The 19,336-nt window shown below is 44.2% G+C and overlaps 1 protein-coding gene across 2 annotated transcripts in view; it reads right to left on the minus strand.

Moving 5' to 3' along the window:
- The window catches only part of ABHD17A (abhydrolase domain containing 17A, depalmitoylase), a 38,157-nt gene extending 19,075 nt beyond the window's left edge, over positions 1–19,082 (minus strand). Inside the window, exons 1-2 of one of the 2 annotated variants that reach the window (XM_070747034.1) lie at positions 18,687–19,082; positions 5,230–5,786 (exon numbers count right to left, since the gene is read on the minus strand). In XM_070747034.1, coding sequence (XP_070603135.1) covers positions 5,230–5,543 — 314 coding nt within the window. In that variant the 5' untranslated portion in view covers positions 5,544–5,786; positions 18,687–19,082. Of the gene's footprint in view, positions 1–5,229; positions 5,787–18,494 lie in introns of both variants that reach the window. The other variant, XM_070747042.1, reaches the window with a different exon arrangement.
- Between the last annotated feature and the right edge of the window lie 254 nt (positions 19,083–19,336).

A 19,336-nucleotide genomic window follows, 5' to 3' on the forward strand; every position in this document is an offset into this window, starting at 1 on the left:
ACAAGAACAGTTTTTTTCCGAACGCCATCACTCTGCTAAACAAATAATTCCCTCAACACTGGCAGACTTTTTACTAAATCTGCACTTCTATTCTACTAGTTTTTCTCATCATTCCTTTCACCCATTTCCTCCCATGTTGACTGTATGACTGTAACTTGTTGCTTATATCCTAAGAATTTTATTAATATTGCTTCTTCATTGCTTATTTGACCCCTATGACAATCATTAAGTGTCGTACCACATGATTCTTGACAAATGTATATTTTATTTTATGTACGCTGAGAGCATATGCACCAAGACAAATTCCTTGTGTGTCCAATCACACTTGGCCAATAAAAGATTCTATTCTATTTTTTCCCCCATTGTTGAGAATTTACGGCTTGATTCCAGTCCTGCATCAACAATGAAGAACAGAGACAGATTCCCATACAAAGAAGACCGGAAACTGTGACCAGGGAACGCCCTTATACACAACCACCAGCCATCTGTCAAACTAAGGAAAAATGCTGCTCCCACCCCATTGGTAATAACAGGGGAGGGAAATCACGGCTGCAAAAGTTGGAGGCAGAAGGCAAAACTTGCAGCTCACATGTTCCACCCACGTCACCCGTGCTCGATTCCCTTGTGAACTGGGCTTTGGTGACCCTCACCGCCACCACCACCAGTGAGGCCCCAAATCTGATTTAATTAAAACTTTGATAATTTTCACCGCACGGAATAAACACTGGGACTCATTTGGGGCAAAATTAAGCCTGACATGTTAAGCTCTTCAAGGGGCTTAATTTCTGCACCTATGAACGGTTTGTGTGTGTGTTTTTTAACATTGTCATAGAAACAGACTACAAAGGTTGGGGCCCAATCCCCTGGAGCTTTCCAGTTGTCTGAGCAACTGCTAATTTTTTTTTAAATGAGGTGGGAGGGGGGGCGTAAGGGAGAAGAGGTCACAAGCTCTTTTCAATTCCAGGCTTATGATTATCCGGAGGCCCCTGCAACTTAGCAAGAATTTCTGCACCAAATGACCGACCCAGATTAACTCAATTAAGCAGCTTTGAGCGAGGCTGATGTTCTTAACTTTGTTGTTTAATTGTACTTAGCTGATATAGTCTCTCTCTCTTTCCCTGCACCAAGTGTCACCAACAACGAGGACTGGCTCAAACGGTCGTCTTAAGAGAGGACCTTTCCAGGGTGTTTCTTCAAGGTCTGCTGCCCTCAAGCTAAGCAAAGAATTGCCGGCCCCTCCTACAATTCCACGCAGCTGCTTCAAAAACTGCAAGTGGAATTCCTGCAAATTCACATTTACCATCCTGACCTCTAACAAGGGCTTGTTGAGGCTCTAGAAAAGCTACAGAGAAGAGCAACAAAGGTGATTAGGGGACTGAAGGCTAAAACATATTCAGAACGGTTGCAGGAACTGGGTAGGGTTACTTTCGTGAAAAGAAAGATTAGGGGGTGACCTCTGTCGTCAGGCATGGGGGAATTGAAATTTCCCTTCTGCCTAGGCTTATAGAATTTATACATGGTATGCTTGTATGTATGAGTGGTTCTTTAAATTGGGGGTTTTTTAGATTATTTTTAATATTAGATTTGTTTACATTGTCTTTTTGTATTGTTGTTAGCCGCCCCGAGTCTTCCGAGAGGGGCGGCATACGAATCAAATCAAATCAATCAATCAGTAAATAAATGAATAAATAATAGTAGTGATCTAATATTTGAGGGGCTGCCACAAAGAAGAGAGGCAGGCTGTTCTCCAAAGCACCTGAAGGTATGATAAGAAACAATGGATGGGAACTAATCAAGGAGAGACCCAATCTAGAACAAAGGAGAAATTTCCTGACAGCTGGAACAATTAATCAGTGGAAGAAATTTCCTCCAACACTGGAAGTTTTAAAGAAGATATTTGTCTGAAATGGCATGGTCTCCTATTTGAGCTAGAAGGCCGCCAAGGTCTTTTCTGTTATTTTGTTATTCTGACTTCTACAGTTATACACAATTGAGCCCTTACATTTCCATTGCTAAGCAACACAGTTGTGACATAAGAACATAAGAAGAGCCATGCTGAATCAGGCCAAAGCCCATAGTGTCCAGCATTCTGTGTCCCACAGTGGCCCACCAATTGTCCATGGGGATCTTGAGCAGAAAGAGAAGGCAAGACCCTCCCTTTCCCCTGACTCCCAACAAATGGTACTCAAGGGAATCCTGCCTGCCTCAACCAACATAGAGGCGGCACATGGACATCCATTTCAATAACCACCGATACACTTGGCATCCATGAATCTGTCAAATCCTGCCTTGAAGCGATCCAGGCTGACAGCAGTCATGACCTCTTCTGGAAGTGAATTCCATAAACCAACGACCCAATATTTCGCTTTATTTGTCCTCACTTTCTTACCTATGAGCTTTAGGGAGGGCCCCATCGTCCTAGTATTGTGTGATAGAGAAAAGAGCTTTTCTCTATCCACATTTTCTATCCCATGCATGATTTTATACACTTCAATCAAGTCACCTCTTAAACGCCGTCTTTCAAGGCTGAAGAGACCAAGGCGTTGCAACCTGGTTTCATAAGTTAGGTGCTCCATTTCCTTGATCATTCTTGTTGCCCTTTCTTGCACCTTTTCCAGTTCCATTATATCCTTCTGGAGGTGAGTTTTGCCACATGGTTCCACCTTTCTTGTCATTGTTAAGAGAATGACTGCAATTTTTAAAATGATAACAATGATAAGTGAATCTGACTTCCCCGTTGACTTTGTGGGAAGGTGGCAAAAGGTGATCATGTGACCCCGGGACATTGCAGGGTCATAAATAGATGCCAGTTACCAAGTCTTGAATTTTGATCATGCGACCACAGGTTGCTGTATCGGTTTGAAAACTAGGTCATAAGCCACTTTTTAAAGTCCCTTTGTTGAATTCTACTGAATTGAATTCTACTGTGTAGATATTCTGGCTAGCATCCTTATTTTGATCAGCTTCAGCACATTATTTTATCCCCTGGTTAGGGCTTTAAAAAAACCCTTATTTGGAGAGAGTAACAATGAAAGAGCTTGCAAGCTGGTAAGAGCTGGGAACATTGTTAGCACTTGGTTGGGGCTGGAAAGAAACATTTGGAGCAAGTTAGACCAATGTGGAAAAAACTCTGCGAAGATTTAGGGCTTGGAAAACATTCTTTGCAGAGAGTAACAATGAAAGAGTTTGCAAGCTGGTAAGTGCTGGGAACATCGTTGGCACTTGGTTAGGGCTGGAAAAAAACATTAGGAGCAAGTTAGACCAATGGGGAAAAAACCCTGCGAAGACTTAGGGCTTGGAAAACATTCTTCGCAAAGAGTAACAATGAAAGAGTTTGCAAGCTGGTAAGAACTAGGAACATTGTTAGCACCTGGTTAGGGCTGGAAAGAAATATTTGGAGCAAGTAAAACAAAAACAAAAAACCCTGCAAAGACTTAGGGCTTGGAAAACATTCTTTGCAGAGGATAACAATGAAAGACCTTGCAAGCTGGTAAGAACTGGGAACATTGTTAGCGCCTGGTTAGGGTTGAAAAAATTGGTACATTCAGAGTATAAGACGCACCCAAATTACCAGCCTTTTTAGGGAGGAAAAAGGTGCATCTTATACTCCAAAAATATGGTAAGCTCCAAGAGTCACTAAAGAAATTATTTAAGTATGAAATTAAACCTGAAGAATGGCAACTTATGTGGAGCAGGAATTTTAAATTGACTTTAGCTATTCCATACAAGGAGAATATGATCAAAATGTACTATAGATGGCACATTACTCCTGTAAAACTAGCTAAGTTAAATAAAAAATTGTCTTGCACCCACTGGAAATGTCAAAAAGAACAAGGCACATATTTCCACCTATGGTGGCAATGTGAAAAATTGCAGGCTTACTGGAAAAAAATAGGAATCTGGCTTGACAAAATCTTAAATTATACAAAACCCTAGAATGCTTCCTCGTAGGTATTTTAAGGCAATTTTTAAAAAGAAACCATGTATACTTAGTTACCCATATTACTACAGCAGCCAGATTAGCATTTGCACAATGGTGGAAAAATGAAGACATACCTCAAGGTGGTTTAATATTAGAAAAAAATTAAACACTGCAGAAATGACCAAACTAACTCTGGAACTTAGAAATAACAATGAATCTTTATTTTATAACTGCTGGGACCCTTTTTACCGCTGGTTAAGAAAAAAGAACAATCCGCCCAACAACTGTTAAAAAATTCTTTATGCATGAAGATAATAATCTCATGTTTAAATTATTTCAATGAATGAGATATAGATATATGTAAAAATTAAGCTTATCTATTTAAAATCTCCTTTTCCTGTCATACTCAACTCTTTTTCTTATCTATCTATAATTTAGATCAGTGACTTTCAACCTTTTTTGAGCCACGGCACATTTTTTACATTTACGAAACCCTGGGGTACATTGAGCCGGGGGGGGGGCACTAAAAAAAGTTTGGACAAAAAAATTCTCTCTCCCTCCCTTTCGCTCTATTTCTCTCTCCCTCCCTCTTTCTCTCCCTTCCTCTTTCTTTCTCTCTCCATCCCTCTTTCTTTCTCTTCCTTCCTTCCTCTCTTTTTTGCTCTCTTTCTCTCTCCCTCCCTACCTCCCCTCTATGTCTTTCTCTCTCTCTCCTTCCCTCCCTCTCTCTCGCTTTCTTTCTCTCTCTTGCTCTCTCTCTTGCTCTCTCTCTTGCTTTCTTTTTCTTGTTCTCTTTCTCTCTCTCTTGCTTTCTTTCTCTCTCTCTTGTTCTCTTTCTCTCTCATTCGCTCTTTCTCTCTTGCTTTCTTTCTCTCTCCCTCTCTTCCTTTCTTTCTCTCTCTGAGCTTCGCGGCACACCTGACCATGTCTCACGGCACACTGGTTGAAAAACACTGATTTAGATTATTAGTTATAGTGTAATGGGCTATAGAGAATATTTACAGTTCATATTCTCAATACAGATCGACTGTACACCCACCCGCCTTTTTTTGTTTATTGTAAAATGTACATTGTTTGTTGTATATTTTTTGTTTCTTCTGTTTGTGTTTCTTTGTTTTTCGTTTTTCTTTTGTTTCGACATGTTTGTATTGTCACTTGTATTGTCATTGTATTTACTGTATTCATTCTTGTAAATAAAAATTTATAATAATAATAAAAAAGAAATTATTTAAGTCATAGACCATCTGTATATCTACTATCCCTGACACCGCACTGCTACTGCCCTCCATCTTTTCAAATGTGCTCACCTGGCGCCAGGTACGCATCGGACGTACATGCAACTCACTCGGTTCCCTCGGCTGCTTTTGGTGAGGAACACCTCCACAGTGTCCAGTTCTCGTTGGGTGTACTGGAAATCAGCCCGGTCCGTCAAATGAAGCTTCCAGCGAGCCATGGTGCCACTCCGGGAGGAGACGTTGTTGGTGCTGCCCACAGGTTCCGGTTCTGGGACGATGGTATAGGTGGGGTCTGGAGGCAGGAAGGCCAGCTTGGCAGCTATTCGACTAGGGCACGGCGGGCAGCAGAAGAGACAGCAGAGTTCACTGACCGTCAGCCCATTCATGGCCGCGGGTGGAATCAAAGGGAGGGACTATGTGGCACAGGGTCAGATTCAGGGAAGGCAGCGAAAAGCCAGAGTCCCACGAACAGGCAACGCAACCAGTTAAGGAAACATTTCAGCCTCCAGTGAAATACAGCAAGTCTTTAGCGCGTGTCCACTCAGAACAGCCATAACGGAGGGGCTCTGCATTCCAGCATAGAGAATCTCGAAGTCTCTCTCTGCACATGAGTTTCGCTGCACAGGATCCTAAAAACAAAACAAAAAAGAGAGGAAATTATTTTTCCCTTCCCCATCAAGCAGAGCCAACAAAGACAATGTGAAAGGTTGTTTATTGATTTCAATGGATCATCTTAATTTATAGGACACTCATTTAGAAACATAGAAGATTGTTGGCAGAAAAAGACCTCATGGTCCATCTAGTCTGCCCTTGTACTATTTTCTTGTATTTTATCTTAGGATGGATCTATGTTTATCCCAGGCATGTTTAAATTCAGTTACTGTGGATTTACCAACCACGTCTGCTGGAAGTTTGTTCCAAGCATCTACTACTCTTTCAGTAAAATAATATTTTCTCACGTTGCTTCTGATCTTTCCCCCAACTAACCTCAGATTCCTATTAAAAATTTCCTATTAAAAACACTTCCCTCCTGAACCTTATTTAACTCTTTAACATATTTAAATGTTTTGATCATGTCCCCTCTTTCCCATCTGTCCTCCAGACTATACAGATTGAGTTCATTAAGTCCTGATAAGTTTTATGCTTAATTTCAAGATTTAGGACCAGACTACTTATGGGACCGCCTCCTGTGACATACCTCCCAGAGGCCAATAAGATCACACAGGGTTGTCCTTCTCCAGGTCCTATCGACTAAACAAGGCAAGTTGACAGGACCGCGGGGGAGAGCCTTCTCTGTGGCTGCCCCGGCTCTATGGAATCAGCCTTAAGGCTGGGAAAGACTGAGGGCAAAAGAAGAAGAGGACGACAGAGAATGAGGTGGCTGGATGGTCACTGAAGCAGTTGGCGTGAGCTTCAATGGACTCCAGGTGATGACAGAGGACAGGGAGGCCTTGAAGAATGTTGTCCATGGGGTTGCGATGGGTCAGACGTGACTTCACAACTAACAACAACAACAAGGGAGCCTGGCATGTTGTGGTCCATGGTGTTGTGAAGACTGAGACATAACTTAGCAACTGAACAACAACAAATAACTGGCCCTTTAAAGCATGCCTACCTGTAGTATTTCACACAGAAAAATCTGATCATCCTACACACCAGAAGACAGCAAGGAAGGGGTTAACATGTACAAGCATTCGCTCATTCCTGATTTGCAGCCAATAATTTATCACACACATATGAATGATTAACCAAAACGACGATATAAACATATCCATTACAATTTCCACCAATAGAAATATCATAAAGGAAAGGGGGTTTTTTTTTCCCTACAAAAGCTGAACATAAGGTGGAAGATTGGAACTTGCAGAAATGGTCAGAGGATTAGTTTGGTCAAGAGGAAAACAATAATAAAATACTTTAAAAAAAAATATCCTGGAACCCTTGTGTGGACTTTTTGCTGAAAGGAAAAAAACCCCGAATGGAAGATGATGGAATTTGAGGATTAAAATGGGAGGAAGACGCCAGGGAAATGTTTAACTTGTCAATGACTGAATAAAAGGGCAGAAGGCATTGTTGTATGTTCTTTTTTTTTCCTTTTCAAATTTCTTTTCCATTATTTTCTATCTTAATTCTTGCCTGTGTTGCGTTAACATTGTGTTAGCCAATGGAACAGCTCAGAAGTTGTGGGAGTTTCATCACTACAGGCTTTCAAGAAGAGATTGGACTGCCATTTATCAGAGATTGGTGTAGGGCAAGGGTCAGCAACCCAGGGCTCCAGAGGCATGTGGCTCTTTCATCCCTCTGCTGCGGCTCCCTGTCGCTCAAAATATGCATCACAACTGGTGTTTGATACCTGCTGGCATGCAATTTATTGATCTATCTATCTATCTATCTATCTATCTATCTATCTATCTATCTATCTATCTATCTATATTTATGTATCTATCTATGTATCTATCTATGTATCTATGTATGTATGTATGTATATATGTATGTATGTATGTATGTATCTATCTATGTATGTATGTATGTATGTATGTATGTATGTATGTATGTATCTATCTATCATCTATCTATCTATCTATCTTTATGTATCTATGTATCTATCTATGTATCTATGTATCTATCTATGTATGTATGTATGTATGTATGTATCTATCTATCTATCTATCATCTATCTATCTATCTATCTATCTATCTATCTATCTATCTATCATCTATCTATCATCTATCTATCTATCTATCTATCTATCAATCATCTATCTATCTATCTATCTATCTATCTATCTATCTATCTATCTATCTATCTATCTATCTATTGTTAGAGTTGGAAGGGACCATGCAGGTCATCAGGTCCAACCCCCTGCCTAAGCAGGAACCCTATAGCATCCCAGCCAAATGGCAGTCCAATTTCCTCTTAAAAATGTCCAGCGTATTGGAGTATTTGACCCCCAGTAGGCTAACCATGGATAAATCCAAGAAAAGAAAAGCTTCAGAAGAAAACAGAATATTTAATTCAACTATATATGCTAGTTTTGGGGTTGCTCAGGAAATAGTCAGGCACAGGGAGATTTTTGTGGCTCCCAATGTTTTCTTTTCTGTGGGAAACAGGTCCAAATGACTCTTTTGAGTGTTTAAGGTTGCCGACCCCTGGTGTAGGGTCGCCTGCTTAGGTGAGGGGTTTATTTATTTTATTAATCGGACTTTTATGCTGCCCCTCTCCGAGGACTTGGGGTTGGACTAGATCAAGGGTCTCCAACCTTGACAACTTTAAGACTTGTGGACTTCAATTCCCAGAATTCCTCGGCCAGCAAAGCTGAGAAATTCTGAGCAAAGCTGGCTGAGGAATTCTGGGAGTTGAAGTCCACAAATCTTCAAGTTGCCAAGGTTGGAGACCCCTGGACTAGATGATGTGCAAGGTCTCTTCCAACTCTATTAAATCAGTTGTACACTTTACAGGTTTGCACTGAAAAGGTGTCGTGTGCCTACAAAGTTGAACAGAACAAAATTGAACATATTGTACTTTCATCTTAGGATTTAAATTTGAAGGAATTTGTAGGAGGTGGAATCCCCAATCTAGGTTAAATCTAGATCCTGCTGTTGCATTCGCATTTACTTAGAAACATAGAAGTCTGATGGCAGAAAAAGACCTCATGGTCCATCTAGTCTGCCCTTATACTATTTTCTGTATTTTATCTTAGGATGGATATATGTTTATCCCAAGCATCAGTTACTGTGGATTTATCTACCACGTCTGCTCCAAGTTTGTTCCAAGGATCTACTACTCTTTCAGTAAAATAATATTTTCTCATGTTGCTTCTGACCTTTCCCCCAACTAACCGCAGATTGGGCCCCTTGTTCTTGTGTTCACTTTCCTATTAAAAACACTTCCCTCCTGGACCTTATTTAACCCTTTAACATACAGTCATACCTCGTCTTACGAACCTAATTGGTTCCAGGGGGAGGTTCGTAAGACGAAACATTGTTTCCCATAGGAAACAATGTAAAGTCAATTAATCCGTGCAACCAAAAAAAACCCCCGCAAAAAAATTGCTGCTGCCCGGCTGTCACCTTTTAAAACAGCCTGGGAGCTTCTCAGCGACCTCCCAAACGCCGAACGCCAAACCCGAACTTCCGGGTTTGGCGTTCGGGAGGCCGCCGAGAAGCCCCCAGGCTGTTTTAAAAGGTGACAGCTGGGCGGCGGGGCTTCCCGGCAGCCTCCGAACGCCAAATGTGGAAGTTTGGGTTTGGCGTTCGGCTTCGGGAGGCGGCTGGGAAGCCGCGCGGCTGTTTTAAAAGGTCACAGCCAGGCTGGGGGGATTGCTGGGAAGCCCCCCAGCCCGGCTGTCACCTTTTTAAAACAGCCGTGCGGCTTCCCAGCAGCCTCCGAACGCCAAACCCGGAAGTTCGTGTTTGGCGTTCGTAACACGAAAAAAGTTCGTAAGAAGAGGCAATTTTTTTCTGAACCCCGGGTTCGTATCTTGAGTTGTTCGTAAGACGAGAGGTTCGTATCTTGAGGTACCACTGTATTTAGATGTTTCGATCATGTCCCCCCTTTTCCTTCTGTCCTCTAGACCAGTGTTTCCCAACCTTTTTTGAGCCGCGGCACATTATTCACATTTACAAAATCCTGGGGAACATTGAGCGGGGGCGGGGGAGTGTGTGTAAAAAAAGTTTGGACAAAAAATATCTCTCTTCCTCCTTTTCGCTCTATTTTTCTCTCTCCCTCTTTCTCTCTCTCTCTCCCTTCCCTCCTCTTTCTTTCCCCTCTCTCTCTCTCCATCTCTCTTTGTTTCTCCCTTCCTTCCTCTTTTTTGCCCTCCTTCCCTCTCTCTGTCTTTCCCTCACCCTCCTTCCCCCCTCTTTCTCTCTCTCTTGCTTTCTCTCTCTTGCTGTCTTTCTCTCTTTCTCTCTTCCCCCTCTCTCTCCCTCTCTCTTTCTCTCTCTTGCTATCTCTCTTTCTCTCTCTCTCTTTTGCTTTCTCTCTTTCTCTCCCCCCTCTCTCTCCCTCTCTCTTGCTATCTCTCTTTCTCTCTCTCTCTTTTGCTTTCTCTCTTTCTCTACCCCCTCTCTCCTTCTTTCTCTCCCCCCTCTCTCCCTCTCTCTCTCCCTCTCTTGCTATCTCTTTCTCTCTCTCCCCCCTCTCTCCCTCCCTCTCTTGCTATCTCTTTCTCTCCCCCCTCTCTCCCTCTCTCCTTCTCTCTCTCCCTCTCTTGCTATCTCTTTCTCTCTCTTTCTATCCCCCCCTCTCTTCCTCTCTCTACCTCTCTTGCTATCTTTCTCTCTCTTTCTCTCCCCCCTCTCTCCCTCTCTCTCCCTCTCTTGCTATATCTTTCTCTCCCCCCTCTCTCTCTCCCTTTCTCTTTCTCCCAGTAGCCGTGGGGCGACTGCAGGGTGATCAGCTGTGAAGCGGAGCTCCAGAACGGAGGCACAGACGGCGGTGGCTAGACGCCGTACATTTCTGGCGTTGCGCTGGGCATGGACGTGGGGCTTGAGCCTCCGTCCTGGTCCAGCCAGCAGGCAAGTGCCAGCCACGCAATTCCAGCATTTCCAGCCACCGCCGTCGGTGCCTCTGTTCCTCTGTTCCGTAGCTCCGCCTCACAGCTGATCACCCTGACGTCGCCCCACGGCTACTGGGAGAAAGAGAGAGGGAGAGGGGGGGGGAGAGAAAGAGAAAGCAAGAGAGGGGGAGAGAGAGAAGGACCACCCTGCCACCGCCCTACAGCATGGCTCCTGCCCGCTGCCGCTGCCGCCGCCATCACCCTCCCGCTGCGCGCCGCCCTCCCGCTGCCGCTGCCCTCCCACCAAGCCCCAAAGCTCACCTGCTGACAGGGAAGCTCCAGCCGGGCGGGGCGCCGCAGCTGCTGGAAAACTTGGAAGGCGCAAAGAAGCAAGCTCAGCTTCCGGTCTCACAATTTTTTCTCTTCGCAAAAAGTTGCGAGACCAGAAGCTGAGCTTATTTCTTCGCGGCACACCTGACCATGACTCGCGGCACACTGCACACCGGTTGGGAAACACTGCTCTAGACCAGTGTTTTTCAACCAGTGTGCCGTGGCACACTAGTGTGCCGCGAGACATGGTCAGGTGTGCCGCGAAGCTCAGACAGAGAAAGAAAGCGAGAGAGAGAGAAAGAAAGCAAGAGAGAGAGAAAGAGAACAAGAAAAAGAAAGCAAGAGAGAAAGAAAGCAAGAGAGAGAAAGAGAAAGAGAGGGAGGGAAGGAGAGAGAGAAAGACATAGAGGGAGGTAGGGAGGGAGAGAGAAAGAGAGCAAAAAAGAGAGGAAGGAAGGAAGAGAAAGAAAAAGGGATGGAGAGAGAAAGAAAGAAAGATGAAGGGAGAGAAAGAGGGAGGGAGAGAGAAATAGAGCGAAAGGGAGGAAGAGAGGGAAATTTTTTTGTCCAAACTTTTTTTAGCCCCCCCCTTCCGCTCAATGTGCCCCAGGGTTTCGTAAATGTAAAAAATGTGCCGCGGCTCAAGAAAGGTTGAAAATCACTGCTCTAGACTATATAGATTGAGTTCATTAAGTCTTTCCTGATACGTTTTATGCTTAAGACCTTCCACCATTCTTGTAGCCTGTCTTTGGACCCGTTCAATTTTGTCAATATCTTTTTGTAGGTGAGGTCTCCAGAACTGAACACAGTATTCCAAATGTGGTCTCACCAGCACTCTATATAGCGGGATCATAATCTCCCTCTTCCTGCTTGTTATACCTTTACTATTTACTATACACTTGTACTGTTTTGGGTGTAATGAAATGTAACAATCAGCGTGTAGCAAAAAGTAAACAAAATGGAAAAAAACCCCACACTCATAGTAAGAACCCCTCAAATGAGGAAAAGTCAATTAATCACAAGTTTCAGATCCGCATGACAAATAATCTACAGGATCTCAAATTTTATTTTGGGTCATATAGACCCGACCATAGTAGCAGGGTTAAACCAAGTTTAACAGACCTACAATAATCTTTGTTCTGTTAGCATTCACCTCTGGGGTAGAGAGACCATATGCCTTTTTTAAACTTTTTGTGTAATGTCTTAAGTTTAAAGTTTGTATGATCCGACCTTGCCAATCGTGGTTTTTAAATTTATTTACAGTATATCCCACCTTTATTATTTTAATAAATAACTCAAGGCAGCGAACATATCCAACGCAACTTCCTCCTTCTGTTTTCCCCACAATAAACCCGTGGGATGGGTTGGGCTGAGAGAGAGAGAGACTGGTCCAAAGTTTCCCAGTCAGCTTTTATGAAGAAAAGAAAGTTCCATAGAAAATGTGAACCCAGCCAGCCAGCCAGTAATCACATGAATAGAATATAACCTAGAGCAAGGGTAGGCAAAGGTGGCTCTTCTATGACATGTGGACTTCAACTCCCAGAATTCTTGAACTAGTATGATTGGCTGAGGAATTCTGGGAGTTGAAGTCCACAAGTCATAGAATAGCCAACATTGCCTACCCCTGACCTAGGGTATGTTACTGTTCTTTGTCTTAGAAATTAAAAAAGGCATCCAAGCCACCCAGCTATTCTCTAAAGGGAAATAGCTCCGAGTCCTCAGAGAGGGGCGGCATGCAATCTAATAAATAATAATAATGATGATGATGATGATGATAATAATAATAATAATAATAATAATAAAAGGTGCTTTATCCACCATAATAATAATAATAATAATAAAAGGTGCTTTATCCACCACAGTGGTTCTCAATCTGGGGATTGGGATGCCTTTGGGGGTTGAACGACCATTTCACAGCAGTCGCCTAAGACCAGAGGAAAAGACAAATTTCCCATGGTGTTAGGAACTAAAGCTTCAATTCTGGCGCCTTGGAACATATTTTTACAACCCGACCAATCAGGCGTTTGCAGTGGGTGTGTCCCTCTGGCCTTCCTGCCAATCAGCTTAAAGCTCTGTTGGGAGAATTGGTGCTAGACTTATGGTTGGGGGTCACCACAACACGAGAAACTGTATTAAGGGGGAGGGGTATTAGAAAGGTTGAGAACCACTAATCTAACAGAAGAAAGCTTCTTGGATGAGAAATATTTTCAAACAAAAAACAAAACAAAACAAGAAAGTCCAATTGCTATGGGGTGGGAGAAGCACTATTGGGACAACGATGACTTGGACAATTGTAAATCTCCACAGACATCCAGGCATCCAGCTGAACTCCCTGCTCAAGGCCAAACTGATAATAAATCCGAATAATTAACATTTGTTTTCACCCCATTCAATACCGAGAAATTGTCCACCCCTCTAATTCTATCTGTTCCCTATCGTGAGGAAACTTTTGGACTTCTTACTGGGCCGAAAAATGTAATATATAAATGTAGAACCATCACAATAATGCATCAATGGCCATTACAAACAATGATATCGAAATCATGACTCGGGGGCAAAAATGGTATTTCAGCCAGTTCAGGCGAAGCGGTAGTAGCGACCTGCGGGGGGATCTGCCACTTGCTCCGGTTCTATGCCATCTTATTTAGGCATATTTTGCAGCCGCATGCCTGTATGCAAGCTGCGTGTGCAAGCAAAGCACATTATTATTATTATTATTATTATTATTATTATTATTATTATTATTATTATTTATTAGATTTGTATGCCGCCTCTCTCCGCAGACTCGTGGCAGCTCACAACAAAAATAAAACAATGTATAACAAATCCTGACGGCAGAGGTGGGTTTTAAGGAGTTTACGAAAGGCAAGGAGGGGGGGGCGGTTCTAATCTCCGGGGGGAGCTGGTTCCAGAGGGTCGGGGCCGCCACAGAGAAGGCTCTTCCCCTGGGTCCCACCAGACGACATTGTTTAGTCGACGGGACCCGTAGAAAGTCAACTCTGGGGGACCTAACCGGTCACTGGGATTCGTGAGGCAGAAGGTGGTCCCGGAGATAATCTGGTCCGATGCCATGAAGGGCTTTATAGGTCATAACCAACACTTTGAATTGTGACCGGAAACTGATCGGCAACTAATGCAGACTGCGGAGTGTTGGTGTGACATGGACATACCTGGGGAAGCCCATGATTGCTCTCGCAGCTGCATTCTGCACGATCTGAAGTTTCCCTAAAGGCCGTGTGCAGGTGTGGAAGGGCGCATGCGAGCGAAACTAGTGCTCGCATGCATGCGCTCATCTTTTCGGTACTGGGTGAACGATTAGGTAAATTGTGTGAATCCCACCTCTACCCAAAGTCACTATCAGAACTCTGTAATGAAGACTGGATATAAATATTTCAAGGAACAAGCCCTTACGTGTTTGGATTAATAAGATTTATTTTTTTAAAAAAAGATTATTGTCTCCAGCCGATATTATGAATGATTGAATTGGATGAATGTGCACGACAGAAGAGAAGGATTTAGGGGTAGTGATTTCTGACAGTTTCAAAATGGGTAAACAGTGCGGTCAGGCGGTAAGAAAGGCAAGTAGGATGCTTGGCTGCATAGAATGCCTTAAGAATAAAATTTATCAGGAAAGACTTAATGAACTCAATCTGTATAGTCTGGAGAACAGAAGGGAAAGGTGGAACATGATCGAAACATTTAAATATGTTAAAGGGTTAAATAAGGTTGTTTTTAATAGGAAAGTGAACACAAGAAGAAAGGGGCACAATCTGAGGTTAATTGGTGGAAAGGTCAGAAGCAACGTGAGAAAATATTATTCGACTGAAAGAGTAGTAGATGCTTGGAACAAACTTCTAGCAGACGTGGTTGGTAAATCCACAGTAATTGATTTGAAAGATGCCTGGGATAAACATATATCCATGCTAAGATAAAATACAGGAAATATATAAGGGCAGACTAGATGGGCCATGAGGCCTTTTTCTGCCGTCAGTCTCTATGTTTCTATGACTGTACATGGGGTTTTCTGACACTTTTAGTAATTTTGTATAATTCCTTTAAAAGTAATTTAGATTTCTTTATATATATTGTTGCATTTATGATATTGTACGCTGCCCTGAATTGCCTCAAGAAGGGCAGCATAGAAATCTAATAAACAAATAATAATAAATAAGGATATTACAAGAATTACAACAAGTACTTTGGCCTTCCCATCTGCACTTTATATGCAAGTGCATGGAAACCGCTAATGTTTTCATTGGCTTCCTTGTCTTTTTGGTAAAGAAGAGAGAAAATTTGTCTTATACTACAGCTACTAGGTTTATTATCGGCATAACTCTCCCAGGCAAGGCATCTTGCAAATGAAGAGATTACATAATTTACATCTCCCGTGATAAGCATTTGCATGATGACATCCTGTGGCAGATCATTAATTCTCTCCAAAGACTTCTAGGCAACCTTGATGATGCTACAACCAACTCACAGAATATCCCTCATAAGAACGTAAGAAGAGCCAAGCTGAATCAGGCCAAAGCCCATCGAGTCCAGCATTCTGTGTCACATAGGGGGCCACCAATTGTCCATGGGGATCTTGAGCAGAAAGAGAAGGCAAGACCCCCCCCCCCTTTCCCCTGACACCCAACAAATGGTAGTCAAGGGAATCCTGCCTGCCTCAACCAACATAGAGACGGCACATGGACATCCGTTTCAATAACCACCGATACACTTGGCATCCATGAATCTGTCTAATCCTGCCTTGAAGCTATCCAGGCTGACAGCTGTCACGACCTCTTCTGCAAGTGAATTCCATACACCAACCTCTGGGAGATAATGAGAACTACAGAAAAAACAATTGCTGCCAATCTGCCTTCCATTGAGGACCTGTATACTACAGGAGTCAAAAAGAGGGCTGTGAAAATATTTACTGACCCCTAGTATCCTGGACATAAATGGTTTCAACTCCCACCCTCAAAATGTTGCTTCAGAGCATTGCACACCAAGACAAGTAGACACAAGAACAGTTTTTCCCGAACGCCATCGCTCTGCTAAACAAATAATTCCCTCAACACTGTCAAACTTTTTACGAGTCCACGGAGAGGGGCGGCATACAAATCCAATAAATAAATAAATAAGTTTGCACTTCTATTTGTACTAGTTTTTTCCTCATCATTCCTATCACCCATTTCCTCCCACTTAGGACTGTATGACTAACTTGTTGCTTGTATTCTTAAGATTTTTATTAATTTTGATTGTTTCCTCATTGCTTATTATTTGACCCCTATGACAATCATTAAGTGTTGTACCAAATGATTCTTGACAAATGTATCTTTTTGTTTTATGTACACTGAGAGCATAGGCACCAAAGACAAATTCCTTGTGAGTCCAATCACACGGCCAATAAAGAACTCTCTATTCTATTCTATTCACCCATTTCTCTGGCATCAGCTTCAAAAGCCTCTGAACCTCCAAAGCCAATGTAAACCCCACATTGCTTGCACCTCACTTCTACACAGGGGCCACACAAATAACATCATTAACAATTATGATGATGAATACTACAATTCCCCCCCCCCAGCACTCCATGAGTCATTGGCAAACAAAATGGACCCCACAACACATTTTAACCTATGATCTTCTTCTCCCCCTATATAAAGCCCCCAAAACTACCATCCCCCTTCAGTTGCATCTTCCAAAAGCCCCTCTATCCATAATGCATTATTTATTTTTTTTATTTATTCGACCTCTATGCTTCCCGATCCCAAAGGACTAAGGACGGCTTACAACAATAATAAAAATACAATATAGACACAAGGGGATAAAAAAGAAGTCGGACATTATCTAAAACTAAAACATTATCTAAAACTAGAACCCCCATTAAAAAGTTATTTTTTATTTTTTTTTAATCAATAAAAATATTTGGGGGAAAAGGGTATTAAAAACGGCAGTCACAGTCATACACATGCACAGCATTCATAGAGTTGGCCATCAAGGATGTAAATTTATGGCCCCCAGGCCTCCCGGCAAAGCCAGGTATTCCTGGCCTTAAGAAAGGCCAGCAGGGTGGGAGCATTATCCTACCCATTATCCCCAGCTAGCATGACTTCTACCTATAAGAACACCAATTGGGTCTCTGCGCTTTGGGCACTTTCCAAGAGTGTCTAACTTTTATCCCAAACTCTTCTTGCTGGGGATCATGGGCACTGGAGTCGAGATGCTGTTGAAAAGGTTCAGGCGGGTTTAACGCAGCAACCGCAATCATAGAAACAGAATATTGACAGCAGAAAAAGACTTCATGGTCCATCTCGTCTTCCCTTCGCCTGTATTTTATCTTAGGGTGGATATATGTTTATCCCAGGCATGTTTCAATTCAGATACTGTGGATTTACCAACCACATCTGCTGGAGGTTTGTTCCAAGGATCTACTACTCTTTCAGGAAAATAATATTTTCTCACGTTGCTTCTGACCTTTCCCCCAACTAACCTCAGATTGTGTCCCCTTGTTCTTGTGTTCACTTCCCTATTAAAAACACTTCCCTCCTGACCCTTATTTAACCCTTTAACATATTTAAATGTTTTGATCATGTTCCCCCCTTTCCTTTCTGTCCTCCAGAGTCCAGACTATACAGATTGAGTTCATGAAGTCTTTCCTGATAAGTTTTATGCTTAGGACCTTCCTCCATGTTTTGCACCCCCGTCTTTGGACCCCTTACTGTGGATTTACCAACCACGTCTGCTGGACGTTCGTTCCAAGCATCTACCACTCTTTCGGTAAAATAATATTTTCTCACGTTGCTTCTGATCTTTCCCCCAACTAAGCTCAGATTGTGCCCCCTTGTTCTTGGGTTCACTCAGCCAGACTCTACCTTTTAACAGCGATCAAGAGAGATTTACTCCCGAGTAAGCACTACCTGGAGTAAACCCCGCGCATTTCCACACCGGTTAGCATGGTCCAAGCGGACGCTCGCGAAAACCGTGGAAAGGGAACCCGGGATCGCTATTCCGACCAGGCAGGAATTGTTGAGGCGAAATTCTTTCCTCTCCCAACGGTCCCGATGAACAGGCGAGGGATTCTTTCTACGGAACGGACCAAACCAACGCGCGGGGGTGGGGGACGGAGGTCGCGGCGGCCCATGACATCATCGGAGTTGTCATTACACACACCCAAACATCGACACTGGGGGGGGCGCTTTGGGCACCCCCGGATCGCCTCCCGAGCAGCCCCCGCCAGCCGCGCCAAGACTCCCACCTAACCAACACCCTGCAGTGTTTCCCAATCTTGGCAACCTTGAAGATATCTGGACTTCAACTCCCAGAATTCCCCAGCCAGCGAATGCTGGCTGGGGAATTCTGGGAGTTGAAGTCCAGATATCTTCAAGGTTGCCAAGATTGGGAAACCCTGGCGTACAGAAAGGCGAGAGGTCAGCGGTCAGCCCGGGAGATCCGAGCAACGCGCCTCCCCTGGCAAAAAAAGACCCAAAACGCACAGACGAGTTTAAGTAACCGACGCACCGATCCGGAGAAATCCGCTCGGCCGAGCCCTGTGAAGCCGCCGCCCCGGGCTAGAGATCCTCTCCAAGGATGGAGAGGCGACGCGCATCGCACCAGGGCGCCCCGAAAGTCTGTCCCTTCGCCAGCGTGGAAGGCAGTCGGTACGACCCTCGCGAGGCTCCCGTCCGTCCGTCCCCCCCGGCCCGTAATCACCCGCTTTGCCTGCCCCTCGCTCTGCTTGGCCAGCGGGGTCGCCACGAGCGGGCAGGGCAGCTGGCGAGTCTCTCTCTCAGGCTGCGTCCTCCGTTCGTTCCCCCTCCGCTGTGTGGGCCGCCCCACCGCGTTCAGCCGCCGAGCTCTCCTCGTCCGGCCCGGTGCTGTTGTTTCCCGGCTCCCGCTCGGGAGCTCCAACCGGGCGCCCCTGCGCTCCGCATGACGCGTCGGGCCTGCGAGTTGGAACGAGTGGTGGCCACCGGCCCTCCCTCCCTCCCGCCCTCTGGCGTCTCCTCCTCCTGAGGAGGCGGATGTGACAGCGCGACGCCAGCGCTGGAAATGACGACAACCAGGCCCGGGTGGGGCTGTGAGGAGGCAGGAATGGCGGGGAGGGTCTCCAGGGGAGATGAGGGGAGCTCCCTTAAAAGGCCGCGCTGGGCAGGGCCGCCAGGCGGACGTTTCCCAGCGAGGAAAAGACCCTGTTCGTGTGTGGCGTTCGCTGGCTGGGGAATTCTGGGAGTTGAAATCCAGATATCTTCAAGTTGCCAAGGTTGGGAAACACTGGCTTAGAGGAGTGTTTTTCAAAATGGGGTCCCACCACCACAGGATCCTTGTGGGGGTTCCTCGGGACTTTTTTGGGGGGGGGGGGG

The sequence above is a fragment of the Erythrolamprus reginae genome, chromosome 1, assembly GCF_031021105.1.
Source record: "Erythrolamprus reginae isolate rEryReg1 chromosome 1, rEryReg1.hap1, whole genome shotgun sequence".
NCBI classification, from domain to species: domain Eukaryota; kingdom Metazoa; phylum Chordata; class Lepidosauria; order Squamata; family Dipsadidae; genus Erythrolamprus; species Erythrolamprus reginae.